Consider the following 16,477-nt stretch of genomic DNA (forward strand, 5'->3'; position numbering starts at 1 on the left):
TCTCCCCAATTCATGCACGCACATGTGCTTGCTCTCAGATTCTTATTAAAAAAAAAAAAAAAGTCGGGGTGTTTGAGTGGCTCAGTTGGTTGAGCATCTGCCTTCAGCTCAGGTCCTGGGATCAAGCCCTGTAAGGGGCTCCCTACTGAGCAAGGAGCCTGCTTCTCTTCCCTCTACCAGCTGCTCCCCAGTTTGTGCTCTCTCTGTGTCAAATAAAATCTTAAAAAAAAAAAAGTAATGTGGAAGAAAAGTAAATCATGAATAGGGAATGGTGGAGGGTGTTGTGGTTTTAAGCAAAGTTGTAAAGGGAAGGTTTCTTTGGGAAGGTGACATTTTTAACGACACTTTGAGGGAACCAGCCATGTAATCTCAAAAACAAATGTGTCCCAGATAGATGAAATCTCAGGTGCAAAGGCCCTAAGGCAAGAAAGTGCATGGCATGTTGGAACAAATAAAATTAACAGGGAGGAGAGGAATGAAATGAGATCTGCAAGGTAAAGAGAACCAGATCATGTAAAACCTAAAGGTCATTGCCAGGCCTTTTTTTCTGAAGGTGCAGAGCTTTTTTATGCAAGGTTTGAGCAGAGGGTTGACATTCTCCTATTTTTAAAAATTCCTTACACATTTATTAGAACAATTAAAATAGTGGCAGTACCACATGTTGGCAAGGATGCAGAGAAACTCAGTCTCATGCATTGCCAGCAGGAACATGAAGTAGTACAGCCATTTTGAAAAATGTCAGATTGGGGTGCCTGAGTGGCTCAGTCAATTGGGTGTCTGACTTCAGCTCAAGTCATGATCTCAGGGTCCTAGAATCAAGCCCTGAATCAGGCTCTCTGCTCAGTGGGGAGTCGTCTTCTCCCTCTGACCCTCCCGAACTCAAGCTGTCTTCCTCTCTTCTCAGATCTTTTTTTTTTTTTAATTTTCATTTCATTTTATTTATTTCTTTTTAAGATTTTATTTATTCATGAGAGACAGAGAGAGGCACAGACACAGGCAGAGGGAGAAGCAGACTTTACGCAGGGATCTTGATGTGGGACTCAATCCTGGGTCTCCAGGATCAGGTCCTGGGTTGAAGGTGGCGCTAAGCCACCCAGGCTACCCTCAAATCTTTTTCTTTTCTTTTCTTTTTCTTTTTTTTAAGGCACCTGGGTGGCTCAGTCAGTTAAGCATCTACCTTTGGCTCAGGTCATGATCCCAGGATCCTGGATTGAGTCGTGCATTGGGCTCCCTGCTCTATGGGGAGCCTGCTTCTCCTCCTTTCTCTGCCCGCCACTCCACCTGCGTGTGCTCTCTTTCTGTGTCAAAAAAATAAGTAAAATCTTTTTTAAAGAAAAAAATGCCAGACTGTTGTTTTTTGGTTTGTAGGTTTCTTAAAACGCTGTCATGTATACTAAACAATCCCAGGAATATGGCATTTATCCCAGAGAAGCTAAAACTTAGGTCCACACGAAAATCTATACATGAACACAACTTTATTTGTAATAGGTCAAAATTGGGAAAAGCCCAAATGTCCTTCAATGAGCAAATGGTTGAATTGTGGTATAGCTATACCATGTCATTTTATTACTATGTAGTATTCTTCAGCATTAAAAAAGAAAGAACTAGGGGTGCCTGGCTGGCTCAGTCAGTAGAGCATGCAACTCTTGGGCTTGGAGTTGTAAGTTCAAGCCCCATGTTGAATGTAGAGATTACTTAAAATATTTTGGGGCTCCTAGGTAGCTCAGTTGGTTAAGCATCTACCTTCAGCTCAAGTCATGATCCCAGGGTCCTGAGTTGGAACCCCAAGTAGAGTTTCCAGCTCAGCAAGGAGCCTGCTTCTGCCCCTCCCTCTGCTTGTGCTCTCTTGCTTGCTCTCTCCTCCAAATAAGTAAGTAAATAATTTTTTTAAAGATTTGAAAAAATCTTTTAAGAAAAGGAAGAACTGGGACACCCTGGGTGGCTCAGTCAGTTAAGCATCCGATTTGGCTCAGGTCCTGATTTCAGGGTTGTGAGATTGAACCCCGTGTCAGGCTCCACACTCAGCACCAGTCTGCTTGGATATTCTCTCCCTCTGCTCCTTCTGCTTGCATGTATGCGTGCTCTCTCTCTCTCTCTCAAATAAATACATAAATCTTTAAAGAGATAAAGGAAAGAACTAGTGATAATGCACAACTTGATGGATTTCATGCTGAGTGAACAAAAAGCAGTGATAAAAAGTTCCACCAATGAGTCCATTTTCAAAATGACAAATTTAGGGCAGCCCCGGTGACTCAGCAGTTTAGCACTGCCTTCAGCCCAGGGTGTGATCCTGGAGACCCAGGATCGAGTCCCATGTCGGGCTCCCTGCATGGAGCCTGCTTCTCCCTCTGCCTCTGCTTCTATGTCTCTCTGTGTGTCTCTCATGAGTAAATAAATAAATAAAATCTTAAAAAAATAAAAATAAACAAAATGACAAAATTGGGGCTTGAAAACAGAGAGGTTGCCCCAGGGGTTAGGTTAGGAAGTGAGGGGAGGGGGATAGCACAAGGGACATCTCTGGTGATGAAACAGTTCTGTATCTTCTTGAGTTATAGGAATCTGTGCATTGATAAAGTTATAAGAACTACATGCATGCATGTGCGTAAAACTGGAAAAAAAGATCTGTAGTTATACAAGATGTTACCATTAGGGGAAATTGGGTAAAGAATACACAGAACATCTCCAACTTAGTGTGATTTTATAATCATTTTTAAATGAAAAGCTTTTGATTTGTAGAGAACAGGTAGAGGGCAGAAGTGAAAGCAAAGAGACCAGTTAGGAAAAAAGGCTATTGTGGAAGTCAGACAAGAGGTGGTGATGGCAGTGGATGTGATGCTTATGGTCAGAATAGGGTACGGCAAATTCACAAATTTGCAGTGGAGTATAAGGGAAATAAGAATCCAGGGTGAAAATTCTTGGCCTGAATGAAAGGATGAATAGAATTATCTTTAGTTGAGAAGGGAGAGGCTGGGTAAAAAGTAGGTTTGCAGGAATAATCAAAGTTTAGTTTTGGGGCACCCAGGTGGCTCAGTTGGTTGAGTATCTGCCTTTAGCTCAGGTCATGATCCCGGAGTCCTGGGATTGGGCCCCAAGTCAGGCTTCCTTGCTTAGTGGGGAGTCTGCTTCTCCTTCACCCTTCCCTTGCTCATGTTCCCCCTCCTTCTCTCTCAAATAAATAATTTTTAAAAGGTTTAATTTTGGTCTGTTAGACAATTGCAAGAATCAGTTGGCAGGAGGCACAGGCTAGAGAGTATATGTGGAAAAGGCTGAGATGATGGGACACCTGAGTGGCTCAGCAGTTGAGCTTCTGTCCTTGTCTCAAGGTGGGATCCCAAAGCTGCAGGATCGAGTCCCGCATCGGACTCTCTGCATGCAGCCTGCTTCTCCTCCCTCTTCCTGTGTCTCTACGTCTCCGGTGTGTCTCTCATTAATAAATAAATAAAATATTTACCAAAAAAAAAAAAAAAAGGCTGAGATCCTATTTGTGAAGCCACAGACCAGAAATGGTCATCTGGGAGTACCTGTTGATACAAAAAGGTCAAAGAGAACTCTGAAACACTAATGTTAAAGGGGTAAAAAGAAAAAGGATACAACGATTATGTTTTCTTTGTAACTTTTGTTACATTTCCCTTCTTTACTGAAACAAGGAAAACATGTACCTAGTTAACAGTGAACTTACAGAAATGGTGTCAGAGTGGTCAGGCACTACTCAAGCCCTACTGCTCATTCTTCAGATCATGGTCATGCTTTGCACAGTGGGCAAATAAGGTTGCCTCTCGGTCTTGTTTACTTCTTTTTCTATTTTGAGGATACATTTTGATGAGAGCTTTTGGTTTGGCTTTTCCCTTCATTTGCTCAGCAAAATTTTTTCAGCTTTTATCTATCTATCTTTGGGAGAGAGAGATTGGGGGGAGGAGCAGAGAGAGAGGGACAAGCAGACTCTGTTCTGAGCACAGAGCCTGACGCAGGGCCTGAGACCAACACCCGAGCCAAAATCATGAGTCAGATGCCCAGCCAACTGAGCCACCCAGGTGCCCCACAAATATTTTTCTTGTATGTATTGGGCATCATGCTGAATTGTAAAAATTGCAGAAGTGAATTACACATTCTTCCCTCAAGGAACTTACAGTGTATAATTTAAAAAGAAAGGTAGAAAACAAATATAAAGAGTTGTGATTCTGGGGGCAGCCCGGGTGGCTCAGCAGTTTAGTGCCACCTTCAGCCCAGGGCCTGATCCTGAAGGCTCCCTGCATGGAGCCTGCTTCTCCCTCTGCCTGTGTCTCTGCTTCTCTCTCGCGCGCGCGCTCTCTCTCTCTCTCTCTCTCAAATGAATAAATAAAATCTTTTTAAAAAAAAGTTGTGATTCTGTTAAACATATTTGAGGGTCGGGGCTAAAGGCAAGGGTTGGTTCTACTTGGATAATTAGAAAAGACTTGAAGGGCTAACTTGAATATCTCAAAAGATGGGGATATGTTTATTTAGGAGTCTAAGTTGGACAATTGAAGACATTCTAGTTAGAGGAGCAGTTCAAGAAATTGTGCAGAAGCGCAAATTGAGATTTTTTTTTTTTCAGTAACTGTAAGTCTTACTAGAGCACAGGAACTAAATCATGGAGACCCTATATGCCAAGCCAAAAAGTTTGATTTTTTTTTTCTTTAAGGATTTTATGTATTTATTTGAGAGAGAGAAAAAGCTTGAGCTCAAGCGAGGGGAGGCAGAGGGAGAAGCAAACTCTCCCCACTGAGCGGGTAGCCTGATGTGAGGCTGGATCCCAGGACCCTGGGATTATGACCTGAGCCAAAGGCAGATGTTTAACTGAGTCCCCCAGATACCCTAAGAAGTCTGGTTTTCATTTTAAATGCACTAGGTAGTCACTGGAAATATTTCCATAAGAGAGTATTATGGCTGCTATTTTTTTTTTGTTTTTTTTTTTTTTGTTTGTTTGTTTTTATGGCTGCTATTTTTTAAGAGTATTCTGATGGCAGTGTGAGGGGTAGCTTGAAAGATAAAATTGCTCATGATTCTATTTTTCTTTCAGCTACGACTAATAGACTGGGGTTTGGCTGAGTTTTACCATCCTGGCCAAGAATATAATGTCAGAGTTGCTTCCCGATACTTCAAAGGTCCTGAGCTACTTGTAGACTATCAGGTGAGAAGAGAAGAGCAGATAAAATTTCAGTCCTACGTTTTACACTTGAAAAATGTCATTTTTGTGCTTTTGAGTAGGCCATTTATGCACATACATGGCTGGCCCTCTCATAGGAGTGTAAAATATGGAACACTTCATCCATCATAACTTGTGTTATTTTTATTGTCATGATGTTGGGAGAAGAATAAATCTACATTTGATCTGACTGAAGAGAAAGTACACCAACGATACTTTTTCTAATCAGAAATTCCAAAGCTAGTTTGAGAATTTTAAGCTAGGTTTAACCAATATTAATGTAAACTCAAAAATGTTCTCTTGTGATTTTCTTAAATTGTGTTCTAAAGACCTTTTCCTTACCAAGAAAGGGAAAAAAACCCTCTTTCTCCTTACAGAAACAAATCCTTGGTATTACCTTTCATTCCTAGTCCTCCCAGGTGTTATTATCCAGATACCTTACAGCATTGGGTCTCTGTCCTAGAAATTGCTTTTCTGGGACCCCAAAGCTATTTAAGCCTGAACTCAAAAAACATTTTGTACATAAAAATATTTTTCACATTATTTATAATGATGATGAAAAACAATACACTATCTTATTATAGGAGGAATTAAGATTAAATTTTGAAACATTTATGCAATAAAATAATGCTACACATTAAAAGTTTTCCATGGGCTGTAATAATTTGAGACCTTCTTAGGTAAGTGGAGAAAGTAAAAAATGGGGTGGAAGTGGGGTGGAAGCATAGAAAAAAAGACTGAAAATACATGAAGGTGTTAATGGTTTTTGGATTTTGAGTCAATGGAATGATATATATATATTTTTTTTAATAGTAAAGAACAATTTTTTATTTTGACAGGATATTCATATTTCATGTATGATAACTAACTTTTTTACTTTAATGCAGATGTACGATTATAGTTTGGATATGTGGAGCTTGGGTTGTATGCTGGCAAGTATGATCTTCCGGAAGGAGCCATTTTTCCATGGACATGACAATTATGATCAGGTGATAAATATCGTTCCCATTAGGGAACTTATTGGTCTAACTTAGTGATGACCAGGTCTGTCTAGCCATTAGAAACTACTGTTGATCTTGCTAATTGTACAGGTGACCAGCCCGCCACTTGAGACCTGTTGAATCAGAACCTCTTAGGGTAGGGCCTTAGCATAATTTTCAGTTTATCACTTGTTCAGCCAAGCTGACTGATTTTCAGATTGGTGTTTTGGAATCTACCAGTTCAGCCTTTTGAAATCAGAGTATTTCTCCTAGTCTTTAGTTTGCAGTGCTTGCTTTATTGTGAGGTACATGTGTAAATTACTTTGTAAAACAATATACAATTAAAGGAACAATAGTTTAAGAAATAGGACATTACCTTAGAATCTCCTAGTGGTGTGATTTCTTTAGAGTTGTTTCCCCCAACATGGTGGGAATGTTTCCTCCAACATACTGGTTTGTGTGTGGTATTTCTATGATTCATTTTGTCTCTTTTTATGGATTAAGTTGATGTTTGTCTGTAGAAATATAGTTGGTGTTTTTTTATACTAGCTCCACTTCCCCTTGAAGATCAAGGGGCCATTTCATTCAGGAGAACCTGGAATGATTCTAGGACCTTGTGGAAGGTACTGTTGCCTAGTTGGAGCACCATGACCATTTTTATGAGTCAGTGCCACCTGAATTTAGTTAAAATCAGTAAGTCTGTAGTCAGGACCATGCAGGAATGAGGAATACAGAATTAAAAAAAAGAATAGTCCCTTCTCTCAAATAGCTCATACTCTATTCAGTAAGGGAACAGAACATATAAGGAAATAAGTTATAGTCATAAATGTCAGAGTAGAGCTGTAGACCAGGTACAAAAGTCAGTTGTAGTGATAGTAGTGGTCTGAATGTACAAGAGCAGCTTCCCAAAAGAAGTGACATTTTCAGTTGGGTTGTGAGGTGGGGGAAATAATGCTTGACCAGAGAGACCTTTTAAGGGGGAAGGAACCAGGTTATAAGACTATTTGCTTTTTTCCTGACACCTTCATATTGAGTAATAATTTAGAGAATTTTGTGTGGAAATACTTTCCTGCTGTGCACAGAAATTTTAAATAAGTTGTGAGGAGTTCACATTCATACCTCTAACCATAGTGACCCCTTTCTGTTATTCACTTATGGCTGGTTGATTTAATTATGTAATATGTTTGTGGTGTGGGCTTTTGTGTCTTTTCAATCCTAGTTGGTGAGGATAGCCAAGGTTCTGGGGACAGAAGATTTATATGACTATATTGACAAATACAACATTGAATTAGATCCACGTTTCAATGATATCTTGGGCAGGTAAGCCATAAAACAAAATCTGTGCTTCTATGCTTTAGCACTTGGATGTAAACAGATACTTTGGATCCTCAAAATGGTTACATTCTCTTTGCCAACACTGCAGGTGTGTCAGTGATCTGGTTGATGCAGGGTGTTGCATGGGCAGGTCTGTAGTAAAAGTATTGGACTGAGTGGTCCACTTCCCAGATTCACTTATCAGGAGTCTGAAAGTGGAGAGTATGGTTAGCAAATTCTGTCAAGTGAATTATAGGTTCCAGGAGAATGGTTATATAGTTGGTCAAAAATCAGAATCTCTTGATTTAGCTTGTTTCTCCAAATGACAAAACCCTCTTTCTTTAAAAGAATAATAGAAAAAGGAAATGCATGCTTCAAGACTGATTTGCAGACGGTGGACTCTGACAATAGGCACTAGACAAAATATGAATTCATAAACCACTTAACTGGAGGAAGTGGACTTGCCTGATGAAAAGGCTTTTGCTGGCCAAGCAGCAGAGATGCCAGGAATTTATGTGGGGATGGGAAAGAGGTCAGATTAACGCTCCTGACCTCTTTGCTACACAGGAGCACTTAATCCTATAAAGTAACCTGAATTATGTTTTGTAGAATCCTCGGGACTCAGATTTCTCTTTACTGCGACTTTGCTAATTCCTATCTCCAATTAGTTTTATTGTCTTCCAAGAGGCAGAGTGGTACAAAATCTACTCTCTTGAGTTTTGATCTTTCTTTGTTATTGATTGGGCTTTTATGCCTGTTGGTCCATTTCTCATTCTCCCTTTGGTTCTACAGACACTCCCGTAAGCGATGGGAACGCTTCGTCCACAGTGAAAACCAACACCTTGTCAGCCCTGAGGCCTTGGATTTCTTAGACAAGCTTTTGCGATATGACCACCAGTCACGGCTTACGGCAAGAGAGGCCATGGAGCACCCCTATTTCTGTGAGTCCAACTGTCCAGTCCACAGAGCCTATGCAGGCCCACCCAGCCACCTATACAAGGCAGGGGAGAATATGTGTTGTGAAGAAAGCTCTGGGTCCAGCAGAATTGAAATCCCAGCTGTAGTTAGCTTGCTGGAAAGTTAGTAAGCCTTGGTTTCTTCACATGGACATAGTGATGGCAGCTGTCTTGCAGAATTGTTGGGAGGAGTCTAGTTATCTAACAGAGTATCTACTACATGATCACTCCTGAGTAAACTGCTTTTCTTCCTATGTGGGTGATGGTTCTCAAGCTTGGAGTGGTTGGATTAGAACAACAGCTCTTTAACTGACTTTGTCTGGTAGTCATTCATTGGAGAAAGCCAAGGAGACTTGAACATCTTATATGAACACCTTGACCTAAGTTTATGAGCATAGCTCACTGTGCTGTCCTGGGTGAAAATGCCACTTAGTCCAACCTCATCCTCACTGTGATGTTAGCCTCAGTGTTAGATCACTCCTTGGGGAGTGGTGTGGTTGTTTTGTAGTAAACTGATTATAATCTTGCTAGGTCTTCTGTACCTTAAGCAAACTGACAGGCTGATTGAAATGGAGAGTGAAGTCTGCTCATAGCATCAACCTGCACAAACCTGTAGCTTTGGCCACATTGGCTCCATGTTTGACCCGCTGAGCTGTGTACTGCGATAAAAGCAGTTCACTCTGGGTAATATATTACTGTCTTGGCCAGGTTAGATTGTATTATCTCATTAAAACCTAATAAGATTATTTTTGTTTTAAATTAGCTCTACTGGGCAGCCCTGGTGGCTCAGTGGTTTAGCGCTACCTTCAGCCCAGGGTATAATCCTGGAGACCTGGGATTGAGTCCCACATCAGGCTCCCTGCGCCTGTGTCTCCACCTCTCTCTCTGTGTCTCTCATGAATAAATAAATAAAATCTTAAAAAAAATAAATTAGCTCTACTGTAGATGATTATATCTTCCTCCAATTTGGTTTAAGAGTAAGTCTTTACCACAGTTTGACAGGAAAGATAGTCGTATTTTTTTTTAAGATTTTATTTATTTATTTATTCATGAGAGACACACAGAGAGTGGAGACATAGGCATAGGGAGAAGCAAACTCCCCACAGGGTGCCTGATGTGGAGCTTGATCCCAGGACCCAGGGATCACAACCTGAGCCAAAAGCAAGCGCTCAACCACTGAGCCACCCAGGTGTCCTGATAGTCCTATTTTATATTACTTGTCTAATTCATGGTGAAGGCTTTTAACCACCTTATGTTCTTCTGGGAATAACATAGACTCTAAGTAAAATGCAGAGGATGAGGGGGTGGCTGCTTTAAGGCCCCATACTGTTACCTTCAAGTGTAGCAGAACCTAACCCTTTGTCTTTTCTAGATACTGTTGTGAAGGACCAGGCTCGAATGGGCTCATCTAGCATGCCAGGGGGCAGTACGCCTGTCAGCAGCGCCAATATGATGTCAGGTCAGTTCACTGCTAACTTTCCTAGGGGGACAGAAGTAGAAGTCAGTTATTATTCTTAGCTTCCCCCCTCTTTGTGGCCTGATTTCTTATGGCCCTTCTCTTCTCTATAATGATTATCTTCTTGGCAGTACTGACCTGTGTGGTCTCCTTACCAGGTTTCAGCATGCTTTTTGATAACTGGTATACTTTAGTGACACTGAGTATTGTATCAACAGTTCCTTCTAGGCCAGAGTCCCAAAAATTTCTCATAGGGATTTGAATGTCCCAATAAACTGTGAAGAGTAAAATAAGATTTTCATCTCACAGTTTAGAGCAACGGTAATTAAATGATTCTCATAAACAAGATTAAGAAATTGGGAGTGGGGTTAAAGATAGGGTTTATACATAAGCATGTACATGTATAAGAATGGTTCTTCAGATCATCTATAATGTGCCTAGTAACTTGTAAAGCCTTGTATGAAATTATTCTTTGTTATTATTGAGTCATCATGAATTAGAGTGAGGTTTTGTACAGAGTACACAGTGGGTTTTTTTGTTTTTTTAAAGATTTTATTTATTCATGAGAGAGAGAGGGGCAGAGACACTGGCAGAGGGAGAAGCAGGCTCCATGCAGAGAGCCTGTTATGGGACTCGATCCTAGGACCCTGGGATCACGCCCTGAGCTGAAGGCAGATGCAGACATTCAACCTCTGAGCCACCCAGGCATCCCCAGAGTACATGGTTTTGTAAAAGAAACTATATGCTCTTCCCCTAAGAATTGTACATGTAGGCAACATTCATGTGGGTGTACTTGTGGTAGTAAGGACATTTACTTAGACCCTCTCAGAGAATTGTCAAAAAAAAATTTTTTTTTTTTAAGGACTAGCTACCTTCTAGAACTTATCCTCTAGGTATCTTGCCTATGGGCAAAATGATGTATATCCAAGGCTGCTAATTATGGCCTTATTTGTAAGAGCAAAGCATTGAAAACAGCTCTTAATGGGGAACTGGTTATATGAATTATGGGATATCCATTCAGTAGAAAGCTGTATAGCCAGAAAAAAGAATGAGTAAGTGTTTCATGTACTTTTTTAGCTCCAACTCCAAAATAATAATGTGAAATGAAAAGAACAAGATGTAAAACCATGTCCAGGACCAGGAGTGGACAAGAATATATAATTATATATAATCAACATTCATATATATGATTTTTATATGCACATTCTTAAACATTTATATTCGTGTATATGCATGCATAAAATATTTCTGGAGGGCTATACCCTCAAAATGGTACCATAAATTGGCCAAGCAAACTTGCAAGAGAAATTTTTTACTATATGCTCTTATGAACCTTTTGTATTTTATGTCATGTGAATCTATTACCTGTTAAAAAAAATATATATATATATACACACACACATATATATATAGCAATTGAAAATTAACTGGATGACTGAGGAGAGCAATCTAATAGGTAATTTCTGGTTATTTGATGAATAAAAGAAATCAAATGGAAATAAATTCTAAAACTATTTTAGCATTTCCTCACTGAAAATGACTTGGTAATTTTGAAAGCTGCCAGCTAACTAGGCAGCATGATATAAGAGCTTTGACTCCAGCCTTGTGCTGTTCAGTAGGGCCGTGACTGGTCATGTGTGACAATTTAAATTAATTAAGATTGAGTAAAAATTTAAAATACAGCTCCTTGATTGCACTAGCCAGATTGTAAGTTCTCAGTAGCCATGTGCAGGTAGTGACCACTGTATTAACAGGGTACAGAGCAAAAAGTTTGGTTGGGTAGTGCTGCCCTAGACAGGCCTTTTTTTTTTTTTTTTAAGCGGGGGCGGGGGTGTCGGTGCCGGCGGGCGGCTCGGCCCGTCCCGGCCCTGACCCCGTCCCCCAGGCCTTATTTTTAATTCAAGCATAGTTTCCACTTACCAGCTGTGTGCTTTGTACAAACTTCCTAGACTCTCCAAGCTTGGATTTCTTTACTTGTCTCCTAAGTTAGTTAGAAATTCGTTTTTTATATATCTAAGGTTTTATTTCTCTATTTTGAGAGAGAAATCAAGTGAGCATGGGTTGGGAGTGAAGGGAGAGAAGCAGAGGGAGAGGGAGAAGCAGGCTTCCCACTGAGCAGGGAACCCGATGCAGGGCTTTGATTCCAGGACGCTGGGATCATGACCTGAGCTGAAGGCAGATACTTAACCAACTGAGCCACTCAGGTGCCCCTAGAACTTAATTTTAATTTGAAATTAGATTTAATTTGTAAAACTCTGGCTGAATAGAGGCCTTCAGAAAAAGAATTACTGGGGTGCCTGGCTGTCTCAGTCAGAAGAGCCTGCAGCTCTTAATCCTTGGGATTATAAATTTGAGCCCCATGCTGGTGTAGAGATTACAAAAAGAGAAAGAAAAAAGAACTGTTGTGTCACTTTTGAAATAGGTTCTATGAGAAACTGGTGACTAAGATTTCCAAGGTTGGTGTCTGGCTCACTCTTAGCTGTTTTCTTTTAGGGATTTCTTCAGTGCCAACCCCTTCACCCCTTGGACCTCTGGCAGGCTCACCAGTGATTGCTGCTGCCAACCCCCTTGGGATGCCCGTTCCAGCTGCCGCTGGCGCTCAACAGTAATGGCCCCTTCTGTCTCCTGATGCCTAAGCAGAGGTGGGGGAGTCCACGCTCTCCTTGATGCAGCTTGCGCCTGGCGGGGAGGGGTGAAATACTTCAGAAGCACCGTGTCTGAACCGTTGCTTGTGGATTTATAGTAGTTCAGTCATAAAAAAAAAATTATAATAGGCTGATTTTCTTTTTTTTTTCTTTTTTTTTTTTCCTTTTTTTTTTTAAACTCGAACTTTTCATAACTCAGGGGATTCCCTGAAAAATTACCTGCAGGTGGAATATTTCACGGACAAAACTTTTCCCCCCCTTTCAAATTCAGTTTCTCATCACTAAAGAACAAAGATGAACCGATGAACCAGCCTCAATCCCGGCTGCTGCATTTGGGTGGAGATATCTTCCCATGTGCACCATTGCTCCCCCACCATCCCACACTTTGGGGGGTTTATATCTCATGCTCTTCTCCAGAGATTACAAAAATGTAGCTTCTTCAAGGGAAGTGGGAAGGAAGGAGGAAGGGAAGACCCAACCTATAAGAGCAGTGTACTGCTGATCACTTTTCTCACTTTACTTCAAGTGCTTCAGTGGGGTTGTCCTGGTAAATCTAGTGGAAATATGTCTTAGTTTCATTGAGATGCTGAAAATCTACCCAAAGTGCAGAGAGCTCCTGAAAACTTCTGTTCAGTATGAATCATGTCTTACTGACCTAACCCTAAATCCAACTCACTTCTACTTTTAGTTTCAGTTCAGTTTAAAATTCTAATACTTTCCTTCCCAGGCTCCTTATCTCTGTCCCCTCCCCTTTCATCTCCCCACATGCGCTATAGCTGGTGGGAGGGGGAGGAAAAACCTTTTCCAGTTTTCTTTGACTTGGCCATTTTGAATTCAGTTAGTTACTGGGCTTAACTTATTGCTTTTTACAAAAGAAAAACATTGTCTATATAGGTTTCATGCTAGCAACTCTTTAAGAGCTAATGGAAGATGTGGCCACACCGAGTTTCATCTTAAGCTTTCTACCTTCTTTTATTCCTTTCTTCCCCTTCCTTCACATGCCATCCAGTGAGAAGACCTGCCCCTCAGTCTTGTAAATGTATCTGAGAGGTAGGAGCAGAGCCACTATCTCCAGTGGAACTGAAATGGTAGATCTGTAATTGTGGGAAAACTATAAACTCTTGTTACAGCCCTGCCACCCCTTGCTGTGTGTATATATATAATACTTTGTCCTTCATATGTGAAAGATCCAGTGTTGGAATTCTTTGGTGTAAATAAACGTTTGGTTTTATTTATCAAGGTTAGATTTAAGTTCCCTGTGTAAAGGTCTCGCTGGGTGGGTGTCTCACGTTCACATCTGAGGGGCCTGCAGCCCTGTACCGTGGAGGCTTCCCAAGGCCCCCATTTTTATACACCCCTCATTCAACCCATGGTACCGGGCAGGGCAGAGAGGCCTTAAAAAAGCACCACAAGCCAAAGCGTCTCTGGGGATTAAGGATCCTTTGCCATAAAACTCATTTTGTGTCTCAGCAGTGCAGGGATTGGGGATGGAAAAGTTGCCAGTTTTTGTGTGTTTGTGTGTGTGTAAAGTGGATTTTCCACTGTAATCCAACCACCTAAGTTTATCAGGTGCTTCACTGAGGAAGCCTAGTTTTTTAAGCACAATAGCAAAACCATCAGCTCTGTATTTTCTCCTGTTCTTTCATTACAGTAGCTGCTTGTGGGAACTAGGAAAAATTCTTCCAACATATTTGAAGGCCTAAAGTCTTAGTTCCCCTTTCTCCTACCTTTATAGATCATAAGCCTTTCTCGCCTGGGCGCCATAGACAAGCATAATTGTTTCACGAGTTGAATTTAATGAACTTATCTAACTTTATAACCCATCTTGGCTCTAGTAATTTGATCAAGGTGGTAGCTTTCGTGAATATAATGGTAAACTTTACAGGAAGCTAAAGCCTCCTTTTATAATGCTTCTCAACCATAGGGAAAACATTCTGACTGTGTGGCAGGGTGATTTTCTTTCTTGTGGCCACTTACAGTGGGTATTTATTGTTCTTGACCCTTTTATGCCCTAGAATGCTGTGAGGGTTACCATGTTGAATTTGTGCAGAAGCTAAAAGCACCGGATGTGCCAGAGATGCAATTTGTGATTACGTTTGCACTGGATTGTGATTTGAACAGGACACTTATGACTAATGAACTCTTTCTTTTGAGGTGGGGAGGAGGGTTGTAAATGAGACTTCACGTCCCACCCTTATAGCTCAGAGAATCTAGTTGTGGCTGAGGCTGATGTGGGGAGCTGCAGACAGCTGGACCTCCTAAACACGCATCAGACCTTGCAAGAGATGGAAGGTGAATGCAGAGGACTCTGAAATGCCACCCAAGAGCCTTTTAAAATAAATAGAAGTTTTTAAAATGCTACTTAAGGAGTCACTGCAGAAGCATGAAAAAAAAAAAAAAAGAAGAAGACCCAGTCGGGTGGGTGGGTGGGGGGCAAGGGTTTACAGAGTAACAACTTCTGTGTTGTTGTAAATTACCTCATCTGTATACCTTGTATTGGGACACTTTATTTCTCAGCACTACCTGTGTCTGCATTGATGAGATGGCAGGAAATGGAATGCCAATGTAAGACAGTTGTGTTGGCAATTACTCTGAAAGGTTTTTTTTAAGTATTTCTAAACTTTGTTTGAAGTGGCCCCTCCCCCCTTTTTAAGTTTGAAGTCAGAAGTTTCCCCTCGCCCCCTTGATTTATTGGATGTAATTGTATTGTAATTGGTATAACTAAAACATAACTGTGCTGGGAAGAAGTTGTGCCATGAAGGTCTTTAATTTTTTTTTAAATAAAAACATTTAAACAAATGAAATGTCCCTGCAGCCTGAGCAATATGCTTCTCCAACCGACACCGTGTGTGATAGATGGATTAGTTCTCATGTGCTTTGAATTTAATATTGGGTTGATGGAGATGTGAAATGGGATGGATTAAGATTGGTTGAGGAGCACTGAAGTCTGGAACTTTTTGACCTCAAGATTCAGTGAAAAGAGCATGGTGTTGTTGCTAAACAGGATTGGTTTCATTCCTGCCCTCCTACTTACTTGGCTACTTGGCAAGTTACTTAACTTGTGAATCTATTTCATCATCTATAAAATGGGGCCACTGCTTTCTTGTGATTGAATGAGGGTAAATGTCAAGTATCTGGCACCTGCTGCGCCCTTGATAAACCTAACTTCCCTGGCCCCCCTTGTATGGAGGATTGGTCCTGGGTCCTGACTTTGCAAGTAATTAATTCATAATATGATCCATCTTCTGGACCTCCTTGTCCTCTGTGTGCTCAGTCAGGGTGAGGTGTCTTCTGAGTTCCTTTTCAGCTCTAGCACTGATTTTAGGAAGTTTGAGTGGTGCTTAAATAAAAAGGTCCATGGAGACAGCAGAAAAGATCGGTGTTGAGTGAATGGCAGTAAGCCCTGTGGAAGGTCAGCCTTGGAGATACCTTAGTCCTGGAGGCAACTTGCAGTGTCTTGGGGCCTGGAATGAAGATGTTCTGGAGAGCTTATAGGAACATATTTGGCAGCTTAAACAGAAACAATTCAAAAGGCTGGTAAAAGAGGTGAAAAGGTTTATTTGCTTATCAATGCCAAATGAGTAAATTTTGCAAGATTATATACTTGAGTTGCTGTTTGATCTTTCTCTTTAACCACAATTTTTAAAAATTGAAATCAGGAAATGCTGTTATTCCAAACTTCTAGTTTTGTTTAAATGTTCACTGCATACTATTTTATGACATCCACTTGTTATTAATATTGGGAGTTTAGATGGGTGGTTTAAGTAAGAGGAACTATTGTATAATATGTATCTGAAATGCCTTTCGTGAACTTTATTTCCATTTTATACATTAGACAGGAAGACTAAATTGCTAGAGTGGGCCTGTTAGATACAGAGGAATCTATTTTGTAAAATTCTCTTCGGAGGTGGGGGGGTATGGCTAATTACCATAGTCCTAAAATAGTCAAGAAAATTGGAGAT

General features: G+C 40.7%; 1 protein-coding gene across 3 annotated transcripts in view; it reads left to right on the plus strand.

Annotated features, from left to right (window-relative positions):
* Positions 1-15,314, plus strand: part of CSNK2A1 (casein kinase 2 alpha 1) — a 59,435-nt gene extending 44,121 nt beyond the window's left edge. For all 3 annotated transcript variants that reach the window (XM_038571888.1, XM_038571889.1, XM_038571890.1), the window contains 6 exons: positions 5,039-5,149; positions 6,052-6,153; positions 7,364-7,464; positions 8,251-8,399; positions 9,787-9,873; positions 12,364-15,314. In XM_038571888.1, coding sequence (XP_038427816.1) covers positions 5,039-5,149; positions 6,052-6,153; positions 7,364-7,464; positions 8,251-8,399; positions 9,787-9,873; positions 12,364-12,479 — 666 coding nt within the window. In that variant the 3' untranslated portion in view covers positions 12,480-15,314. The remainder of the gene's footprint in view (positions 1-5,038; positions 5,150-6,051; positions 6,154-7,363; positions 7,465-8,250; positions 8,400-9,786; positions 9,874-12,363) is intronic.
* Positions 15,315-16,477: the final 1,163 nt, after the last annotated feature.

This window comes from Canis lupus, chromosome 24 (assembly GCF_011100685.1).
Source record: "Canis lupus familiaris isolate Mischka breed German Shepherd chromosome 24, alternate assembly UU_Cfam_GSD_1.0, whole genome shotgun sequence".
Classification (NCBI taxonomy): Eukaryota; Metazoa; Chordata; class Mammalia; order Carnivora; family Canidae; genus Canis; species Canis lupus.